Source organism: Symsagittifera roscoffensis, chromosome 1 (genome assembly GCF_963678635.1).
Source record: "Symsagittifera roscoffensis chromosome 1, txSymRosc1.1, whole genome shotgun sequence".
Lineage (NCBI taxonomy): Eukaryota > Metazoa > Xenacoelomorpha > Acoela > Convolutidae > Symsagittifera > Symsagittifera roscoffensis.
Genome location: NC_087062.1, coordinates 14,992,235 through 15,003,160, shown reverse-complemented (window position 1 = coordinate 15,003,160; position 10,926 = coordinate 14,992,235). Strand labels below are relative to the sequence as shown.

General features: G+C 38.3%; 1 protein-coding gene across 3 annotated transcripts in view; it reads right to left on the bottom strand.

Moving 5' to 3' along the window:
• Positions 1–847: 847 nt before the first annotated feature.
• Positions 848–10,926, bottom strand: part of LOC134840524 (serine/threonine-protein kinase mig-15-like) — a 40,721-nt gene continuing 30,642 nt past the window's right edge. Inside the window, exons 15-24 of one of the 3 annotated variants that reach the window (XM_063856428.1) lie at positions 9,844–10,138; positions 9,348–9,413; positions 8,959–9,101; positions 7,230–7,308; positions 6,813–6,913; positions 6,469–6,618; positions 2,930–3,011; positions 2,671–2,751; positions 2,331–2,470; positions 848–2,107 (exon numbers count right to left, since the gene is read on the bottom strand). In XM_063856428.1, coding sequence (XP_063712498.1) covers positions 1,523–2,107; positions 2,331–2,470; positions 2,671–2,751; positions 2,930–3,011; positions 6,469–6,618; positions 6,813–6,913; positions 7,230–7,308; positions 8,959–9,101; positions 9,348–9,413; positions 9,844–10,138 — 1,722 coding nt within the window. In that variant the 3' untranslated portion in view covers positions 848–1,522. Of the gene's footprint in view, positions 2,108–2,330; positions 2,471–2,670; positions 2,752–2,929; positions 3,012–6,468; positions 6,619–6,812; positions 6,914–7,229; positions 7,309–7,939; positions 8,117–8,958; positions 9,102–9,347; positions 9,414–9,843; positions 10,139–10,926 lie in introns of those variants that run through there. The other 2 variants (XM_063856511.1, XM_063856592.1) reach the window with 2 other exon arrangements.

Below are 10,926 nucleotides of genomic sequence, written 5' to 3'. Positions count from 1 at the left end.
GCCAAAAAAACTAACCAAAACTCTCCAAGAACTATAAAGACTCTTCACTTCGGTCACTGTCTCTTCAAAATGATAGTTTAAATGGGAGTGTAAAGGTTCTGCGATATAAAGATTCGATTATTTATCAGTTGCTAATATTAAAATACTTTTTGATTTTATTCAAGGCGAAAAAAACCATGAAACAACAGCACAAAGATTGACAGAGACGAAGCTGTGCTTCGCAAACGTTAGCGAAGAAGTAGAAGCATCTCAACAAACTGGAAATGTTTTAAGATGTCGGATCCACACCTGCTACCTCGATATTAGGAGTCTCACGACCAAATTGATTTTCCCAGCCCATCCGAAACAGAATGCTTCTATTTCCGCCGCAGGCAAAGGTTTGCAATATGGAGCCAAAATGCCGCTTCAGGTATCTCCCTGAAGCTTTGATCATAATGCCTTTGTAAATTTTGGGTCAGAGCCTCGAAATTGAGCATATCCTTGGAAAAAGTACACAAACAGAAGGCAAATAACAAGGAGAAAAATGTAGAAGCTCTAGGCTATCAATATAAACTTTTTGACCCAATACCTTTTGAGTACCTTGGTGTTTGGAGTTTAATGACAGACAAGCAACCAGCTGGAGCGAAAATTCAAACATTAAACAAAGCATCTTTCACCTAGTCTCGCTAGTGGCCACTCAATCAAAAACTCACTTCAAAGAAATCCTAAATTATGTAATTTGCGTTGAAAAAACATGCTTTTATATTGACTAAAAATTGAGACATGGCTTTCAATTTCTAAAATAAAAATTTGGTTTAATTTTTTATAATTAAAGGCAAAATGAAAACTGTCAGTCGGCATAGTTGAACTGTACCATCTCAAGACTTATTAAAAGCATTTTTGACTTGAAGCCAAGCGAGATTTTTAACGATACTCAGTTCAGTTCACCTGATGACAAACTTTCGAATCAGTTTTATTGTTTAACAAGATTAACAAAATATTCCCTGCGAAATTAAATTAATTTCTTTAAAATGCATAATTGGATATATAAAGATCCCCCATTCGAAATAATTTATATCGCAGCATCTGTACATTTAGACGATGTGACATACTGCAGAAACAAATTATACTAAACTACTTTACTGCAGTTCAAATATTACTCGCAGTGGCTGAAAGAGCCACTTTGGGACCATTTAGAATGACAGAATATAATCCAACAATGTCGAGATGAATAAAACAGCACAAGAGAGCACAGTGCAGAGATTTCTAATGGAAAAGTTGAGTCATGATTTTGAGCAATCGAATTTTTCTGAGAAGCGCAAGGCAATGGCAACTATCTAAGCATTCAATTCATAACAGCTACAGCTAAAAGAGAGAAGTAGATAAGATAAGACAGCTGCTTGTTGAACACCCTCTATACAGAAGACCAGAGATCGTTTTTTTATATGAAACTATGTCACGAGCATAACGGATCAACTATTTCATAACATCTACCAAGTTCGGGGAAATTTTTTTATTTCATTTCATGCATCAAGGATGAGTCTCATATAGCACCAGTGGTCGAATGAGTCAGGTAGTTTCCGACTGAACTCATGAGGAACTGTTCCTGTCTCGACGGATCTTCTAGACTGTTCAGTTCCCGCAAACTGCGGCCTCCTTCCAAGTTGTCAGTGCCTCCGACGCCATTGTTATTTCCACTAGTCGCGCCACTCGTGAACTGAGTCTGATTCGACTGCGTGACTGGAGATGCCGCGTAGTGTAGTAGCGATGGCGGGTGTCCAGATGTCTGAGGCTGGTTACTATCCGACGTGTGGTATCCCTGGGCGTCTCCTGCAGCACCTACGCTTTGTCCGGAAGTGGACTGGTGATGAATTGACAGAGAAGGCGGCGTCGTAAGATGCTGAGGTGTGTTTGTGATGGACTGCAGCGGGAGTTGAGCAGGCGATGCATTGCTGCTACTGTTTCCCGTTGGTGCCTGTTGATTTGTATGGTTGCTGTTTAGAGTAGAACTCGACTGATGTGGAGCAGGAAGAGAGTTATGTTGATTGTGCTGATGAAGAGCTGTGAGTTCCTTGAACATGAGTATGTACACTTGGTAGAAACCGCCTTTGGAAGCAGCAAAAAATACCTGAAAATAACAAACATTACAATTGGGACCACTTTGACCTACAAACTGAGCTGCATTATATGATAATTTCTTTATTTAAAGCTAAATAATTTATAATTTTCCACCAGATAAAGCAACGTAAATAGGTTGCTCAACTGATAACGTTCAACAAGCTCCTCATTTTTAGTAAGGACAGCGTTCAACAAGCTCCTCAACATTTTTGATGAAAAACATTGAATAATACCTTTCCGTTGGACTCGCAGAGGAAACGCAGTTTTTGTATCTGGTAGTGGCAGAATACTCCGTCCAGGTTTCCAGTATCTATTGCTCTGATCTCGATGGAAGTCGTGCAGTATCCTAACACATGATTCGGACCGACCGCCGCTAAAACAGATGCTACAGAATTGAAAAAGAAACTGATTGCCAACATGTCAGAAGCTTTTTGGGTAAATCTAATTTTTAAAAAGTTTACATTTTATGATGTCACCGCTGTGTAAGCAACAGCAGATAATGAAGCTTTCATTTCCAATTAACTGTCAACTATTATGATTTTTTGCTTCCTAGAACGTGTACTATATCCTTACCAACGGATGTCGGTGGTTCTCCCCAGAGAAATGCGGCGTCTCTAAACGTCCTTCCATTTGTATCAACGTACACACCTTCGCCTGAAAATCAAATGATTAAACATCGAATGATTCAGCGCACACAGATTCTTTGACAACATATTTTTCGAGCTGAGCTAATGATGAACTGAAGGTAATTTAAAAAGATTAGGTTAAGTATCCTATTGAACAGAATTAGAATTTGGAACTGAATGCAGCTAGGCAAAATGTTTGGACTTACTGTTGTAGCACAAGAGTAGTTTGGTTCCATTACTGCCTGGAAATGTCACCATGCAATGCGGCACAACTGACCCCGTACCCGTCTGAAATAGAAGTAGCCTTAGTGTCAATGAAACACATTGATAGCAATTTCCAACCGCAGTGTCATTTACATACAAAGGGGAAGCTGAGCTTCGCATCACAAGTGAGACACAAGAGAAAATAAAAGCTACAATTCCTGAAAGCCAAAAGTAAACGGCAATTGCTGAAAATCGTAAGAGATTTTGAAGTCCTAAAAAAATAATGCCTACAAGGAAATCAGATTTTTCTTTTCAACAGCATGAAAAGGAAATATCGGAAGCAAAAACAAACAGAGCCAACATATACATGGAAAAGAGCCAGTGAACGCAATTTAACAAAAAACACACTGATTTATTTTCTCAAAATCGCACTTTTCGGTAAAACTAACCCAATTTGAGAAAATGGACCAATAGATAAACGTTTTATTTCGCTGTGATATCTGAAACTTAGAATCCCTTTTCAAAAATAGAAGACGATCACGTTTTTCGAGACCATTACTCTATTGCTGCTCGATAGTAGAGTTTGAATGCCTTTTAACAAAGGAAGGGAACTGAATTTATAAGAAATCCGCAAAAAAATTGAGCCTGATCAAATTTTAAGACTCTTCCGAAAAAAAATCATCACGCCGGATATAAGAATCTCAACTACGCTCATCGACTCTTGAAAACATTCAAACCAGTAAGATGAAATTATAAGTCATCGAAAGTATAAGACATCCCTTGTGTTTTCGGAGAGCGTAGCTTGCCTTTCATTTAGCATTGCGAAAAAAAAAAAATTTTGAGCGAGAACAATTTCTACCCAGAAGCGAACCTGCACTTCGCAAACAAACGACAAAGGGAGCTTTGAAATGGCAAAACCTTTGAAAAATAATTTAAAAAAGTAGCCTCCATCATCAACTACGACCTACAGATTTAGAGTCTCATATTTTGACCATTCCGCCATATGCCCTTGCAACCACGAGCCACCAAACCAAAGTAGAAAAACAAATAAGCATTACACAGACACTCAAATTGTGTTGAGGTATTTTTATCTGAACATCAATTCCGAGTTAGGTTGGAACAAGAGTACCTGGCTGTCAACACTACGCTTGAAATCTCGCATGTGTTACGCCTATTCGTTAAAAAAACACGAAAAAAAAACCACACACCCTAAAGTATCTTCACTTTGTTCAGTGTCACGTAACAACAAAAAACAGGCGAAATATATTTTAAATAGTGATAATTAAATTTTTTATAAATCTTTCAGCAAGTGATAATGACTGATCTCAACGAGCGCATGTGGCTTCAATGAAAGAACGCAAATGAAATCCGAGAAAAATAAACACCAAGCCAAACTCTTTGAACCAAAAAAAGCTACGAACCTTCAGTTATGTAGAAACAACTCCTCATAACAGTCCCCTCTATGCTTTACAGCGGCTCATACGAAATTAGATTCTTTAATATAGATATTCCCAATATTTGACACAGAGACAAGACAAAGCTGCACTTCGCATTCACAAGCAAAAATATGACCGATATCGCTACTGGGAGAAATTGAATGAGTAAAACTTTGAATCTACTAAAATTCTTAAGTGATGCACGCTAATTATGAGTCTACATAATTGCGAAGTTACAAAAACCAATTAAGACGCATTAGCAGAACCAGCCAAATTGGAGAAAAAACGAAATTTACCAACTAACATGCCTCATTTTAATTTATAGAGCGGACTCATTTTAACTAGTCTACGAAAAAAGTTCATTAGAAACATCTGACCCTGCCCAGGTTCAAACCCTCTTATTTTGTTGCGGGTCTCCTTTCGTACCTCTACGCTACTGATCCATGATACCTTGATATTTAAGTGCTAATTGTAATATAATAGTCTGCGTTAATATCCTTAGCATTGGCTGTACTTAATAGCTGGTTATTGATCTTATACACAAACTGCAATAAAAGAACACTTTAAAAATGAACATTTACATCTGCGAATTAGGGCGGAAAAAAAGAGTATAACAGATTTAAAAAATTAACATAAAATTAAGAACAGCTAATAAATTGACCGTAATTCCGTAAAAGAAAAAAGTAATTCAAAAAAATTGAAAAAAAAATCTAAAACTTTGAACTCAATCACCTGCACGATTATAGGCACACATCAAAAAGATTTTCTATTTCAAAAATTACGAAAAATCATAAGCAAATTCCATGTTGTGGCAACTAAGCCAACAAATATAAGCAAACAAACGATAGTCCGTCTACGGTGACCACACTTTTTGAAGAAACTATGACCTCAGTTGAATTGGTAAAAATTGAACAGAAGACAATTTTCATCAAAAGTACAAAAACAAAAAGCATTTTCAAGGAGATTGGGTATTTGTAGGCCTTTTTCGTTCCAGCCATTTTTTGGAGGAAATTGAATTTTGAACACTTTTTGTCAGACAATTTCATACGAAAGTCAAAACAGATTTCAAATCAAATTCTTATACATAGGCAAAGCTGCGCTTCGCAAACACTAGCGAGAACACGTCAAAAATCAGCTCTATAAAGTGCAGTACGAAAAGAGTTTTTGTTCACAATTTCGGATTGTTATAAAATTTGGCATACGGACTGTTTAGGCCATGGCAATCATATTTGGCCTTCATACTCAACCTTGTAAGACCACTCGTTACACCATGAAATTGATGTTTCTGTAAGGTGGGGGAAAAAGAGCCCAAAAAGTATAAATAAGCCTCGAATGAGTGAAAAAAAAATCGACTACGTCTCGGATTCGCTTGGCGACCTACTCCGGCCTGAAGATTTTGAGTCTCACACATTAACCACTCAGCCACTGACGCTTAATGGATCCCAAACACTAGCCAAAAATAAAGCAGAGAACAGATGCTATAAAATTTCCAATGCTTTAGATCGTGATTATAGAAAAAGTGCCACAAAAAAATCAACACTGCCACCAAATAATGAACTTTTTTTTGCGAATTAGGTTAGAAAAAAACAAAGTTCGTTCTAATACACTAACACTAGCAAGTGTAAAAAAGGAACCCACGCAAAAGAAGGACCAAAAAGTGACTTCCAGGGACCGGTTCATTAAAATGGACAAAGTGGCCAACCTAAGTCGGACCATTATTTTTTCAAGCGGAACAATTTTCAGTTATCAAACAACAGGTCCTGACCGGATTCAAGCCCTACCTTTGGAGTGTAAGGCATGGAAGTTAACTCCCAGACTACACATGCAGCATCAGACCCAGAAAATAAAATTTTTATGAGCCAAATTATCAGATATTTCAGTCATTCTGTAAGACAAGTTACTTACCTGGAAAAGATTTGATAAGGCTTGCTAATCGCAAGTGTAAAAAGGTGATGTTGAGAAATGGGAAATATGCCGTGTAAACATACCCCAAGCCAATTAAGGGATGTGAATTTTCTTCAATCGATCAAAAACGGTTATTTTGCAAACGATTAAGCATTTTCGTCCTAATTGAAAAAAAATATAGGAACTTTATGCATGTTTACGTGTTGTGGCAGGTAGAGGTCAAAGCACCGGGACGAGTCTAGATCTACAGCGTGGAAACCCCTGTCGGACCCATAGATGACCTTGAGTCTATTGCCGTCTTCTATTTTCAAGTCCACCAGCCGAGGCGTGTACGTCAGATTCGGGAACGACTATAACACACGACCAGGATATCCAGATGCGGTTATCACTTGCTGATATCAATTGTCGAACTACTATCAAAAGTAACGTATCTTTATTTTACTTACAATCATGTTATGTGCACAAAACGCATACCTCAATAGACCTCGGTGAAGGATCTGTCATTCAAAATAAAAACAGCTATACGTTGTTGGAGGATTGTTACCTTGAACTGCATGAACTTGTTGTATGGTCTGGGTGCCCAAGCATACACCTCGACACTGTTTTTCAGACCAATCACCAGGAACTTGATCCGCTCATACTTCACTGCAATACAACACAAAAGACGCGCTACAACATGTTTTAGTTCGAAATAGGATCACATTCTGTCTTTAAATCGGCTACGTCACTACCCAGATAGCCCTTCTTGAGCTACTTTTTTTGCTTAGCCTCAAGTGGCTACCGCGAGAAAAAGCGCGCCAAAAAAAATCTGATTGCAATTCTACTGTTTCTGACTGAAAGAAAGAGTCCAATGGCTCTACTTAACACTTCAAAGTATTGAGTTGAGACGTGATCGTAAGGGGCAAAGCTTAAATGACTGAAGGCAACGAAAAAATACAAAGACCCCTCGATATACTCATACCTATTTTGAAGTGTGTACAGCCCTCGAAATCTCCGATTTGTACATAAGCCGGCTTATGTTTTTCTTCACTGTTGCGAGGCTGAAACAATTTCCATGGTACAACTGACATCATGATCTAACTTATGATAATGATACCAGCCATTACAACTGACATCATCTAAATGCATAATGATACCAGACATTACAAGACACTAGCTCTCGCAAACGTAATAATACAAGCGATTGTTGGTGTCAAAAAACTTCCAAGTTGCAGAAAGGTAAAGTAGCCTAAATTTCTTCGTTACTTTTCTGTACATAACCACCCGGACTATTGATAAAATCATGAGCAATATACGTTTCGAGCCTAACAACAACTTGTCGTTCACAACTTGCCAATTTTCGGCTTCTGACTTTCGGCCCAAGCATTTAAATTTTTTTCGACAAATATGTAAGCTTGCGGATATAACCCGGAGGTTAAAGCATACATGCTGTATGATATTTACAAATCAACAAACAAGATTTATTCAATCGAGGCTGGCTTCTACACAATATTATAATCCTCAACTATAAAGTAAATGTGACAATTATATATACATATATGATTTAAAACGCCCAATGTTCTTGTGAATTGGTACTTGTTCATTAAATATTTATTAATTTCGAGTATATATAATACTAAAACCCAAAAAGTTAACCAATTTTTCTCAAATTTTTAGTGTCGTTCAAATCACTACTGAGTGTGCTTGAACATGATTTATCACTCAACCCAATCTGTTAACACAGATGCGAAGTTGCACTTCGCATACACAAGCAATAACGTTACTCGGAACCCAGTTTTCGAGTGCTTTCATGGCCACAGAGGCGAAGCTGCGCTTCGCAAACAGCGACAACACGAGCAAAAAGCAGCCCTATCAAGTTAAATAAGAAAAAGTAGAAATAAGCCTCGAATTATCAAAAAACTCGGCTAAGTGTAAGATTCGAATCTGCGACCTACTGCAATCAAGAGGTTTCGAGTCTCACGCACTATCCCTGCAACTGCTCGAGCTTAACAGCCGACAAATACTAGTCACGAATAAGCATCTACATATGCTAACAAATTGCCAATGCGATTCAGCACCAAATACAAATAGACTCCAATTGGCAATTAATAATTTGGAATATAACAAACTAAAGGCGTCCACCCTAACTTTGCATGCAACAAATCGCAAAGCATAAAGCCATATTATGCATTTCAAAAAATAGAAAATTTCTAAAATCGAGTTTTTATTATTGCGATGTTGTTTGAAACAAATACCTTTTTTCGGTTCATTTGATGAATTAAAAATGCATCAACTATGTTAATTTATTGTCCAAGCACATGCAATCAAAAAGCTGTAAAGGTGCCCAACCATTATTGGAGTCCGCACCAATATTTGCGACTTAGGTTGAAAAAAATAAGGTTCGTAATAATACACTAGCTTCGCAAGTGTAATCAGGGTCAGAAGCGCATTTAGGGGGGCGGTTTCATTTCCTTTAATACCATTTGGTGAAATCTAATTTTGTCGCCAATAAATGTTAAACTTAAGGAGGGAGCGCACGCCGAAAAAAGCAGCTTTTGGATCAAAATTATGCAAAAATGGTCCAAAAACCGAAAATGCCTGTGGCCCAGAACCATTTCACAAAAAAAGGTTTATACAGTGTTTTAGGCAACCTCGGAAAAAGAATTTGATCGATCTCGAAATCCGCTCAAGAAAAAATTGCTGTATCTTACATCCTGGCCGAGTATCTTGTAGTTGAACAGGTTCAAATAGTATGCTCTGATTTTGCACTTGGCTCCAGAGATGCTGATCATGAGATTCAGATTAGGCAGAGTGTCTATCAACTGGAACTTCCTCCGCTTGATCAGCTGCGACACTGTAACGACCAGATTAATATGCTTGTTATGAGCTTTTCTGAACTCAAAGTCCATTTTTATTAAGATTTCAATTAAATGCACCTAAAATCATTTTGTAATGAAAACTAGAAATGAAGCTAATGAAGACTAATCAATTGCAACGGACCCGAAAAAAAAACAATCCAAGCAATTTCAATTGCTAATGCTTTTATTTAGATACTCTATTAAGCGATAATTATTCTATGTAATAATTATTCGTGTATTACCTTTGCCTTCGCCGCTCCTGTCGAGAAAGAAGAGACCAGTCTCAGTTCCAATCAGCAGATTCACACCTAAACAATACTGATGTTCTAGAGACGTTTTACAACCATTAGTGAAAAAGACGCTCACTTATTTCTGTGCTTCTGAACTAGAGCAGATAAAACAGCACCCAATTCATGACTGCCGGTTGTCCTTCTCTTGCATGGAAGTCAACCCCTCCAACCCCCCTACCGTTCGTTATTGACCCCCTTCGACAAATTTTAATAAGCTCGATATTCAACCGAGCTTTCTAAATTGTATCCAAAACCGCTCTAGACGCTACAAAAAAAATAACTTCGAGATTCGAGGAATTGCGTTTAATATGAAATAGAGTTCATATACTGAGATAAAAACAACTTTTCGGCTAGTAGTGAACACTTATAACTTTGACCCCTATGCCCAATCACATCCGTTGAAAAAAAAATAGAAACCATATTTTAAGTATATCCTGTTTCTACTAACCCCACATAGCTGCTGTGAGTATTTCCTGTCTGTACTTCTTGCGGAACTTCCTGATCTCCGCGTCCGGCTGTTTGTTCGACTCTGCACTGCCAACAGTCACACTCACATTATTCACACCAATGCCCCCACCCATACCCACTCCCTGCTGCCCCACCCCTCCAGACCCACTCGCTGTCTGAGCCAGGAGGGGGGCGAAAGAGGCATTGCTATTGTTGTTTGAAGAGTTGGCCCGACCTCCACTTGCTGAACCAGACACGAATGTCGGCAAGTCCAAACCAGGCATGCCTCCATTCTGCTGCAAACAATAATGTACATATCCATTACAATTCGAATGAGAGAACAGCCCTCCTATATAAAACGGTACCTCCTTTATTTGTGACCACCCTATTTGCCCTATAAGTTTGATTATGAGCAGAAAAGGTATTTAACGGCAAACAACTTAGTTTTCAACAAAAGTTTCTATCAATGCTCACACAAATAGTTTCGTGTCAGTTATGACTTTCAAATAAAATTGGGATATATTATCTTCTCAAGCCCTTTAACGGACATATCAGATCACAGCCAGTTACTTTGGGAGATTATAAGGCAAGAAACGAAAGAATGAGAAAATCAAGGCACGGGAAATGAATGGCAGCTGATCTAATCTAGTGCGCACTTTCCTCGGTCGAATTCTTCAGCTTCAGCAGATCATTAGCAATAACCTGCAGCTGCGTAAACAATTTAGTCGCACTAGGCGGCCAGTCACCCAACCAAAACCCAGACGAAGTAAAACCACAACAATTTTATCTGTTTATGCTGGAAGAACTTTGCCCTTCAATTCCCTTAAATTAGCAACTATTTGAGTTTGGGATTTGTCGTCACTTAGCATTCCAGTCACATAGCATACACAAAATCAGTAGCGGATTTGGGGGGCAAGGCGGACCCCCTCCCCCCTCTTCAGGGATTCGACCTTCTGACGACATAAAGGATCCTCCTTTTGTACTATTTTGAGATATCCATTTTTGGCTGACTGACCTTAATATTTTCGTAAAGGCGCGAATCTATACTAATTTTGATGGGGGGAGCGCGCGCCGAAAAACACGA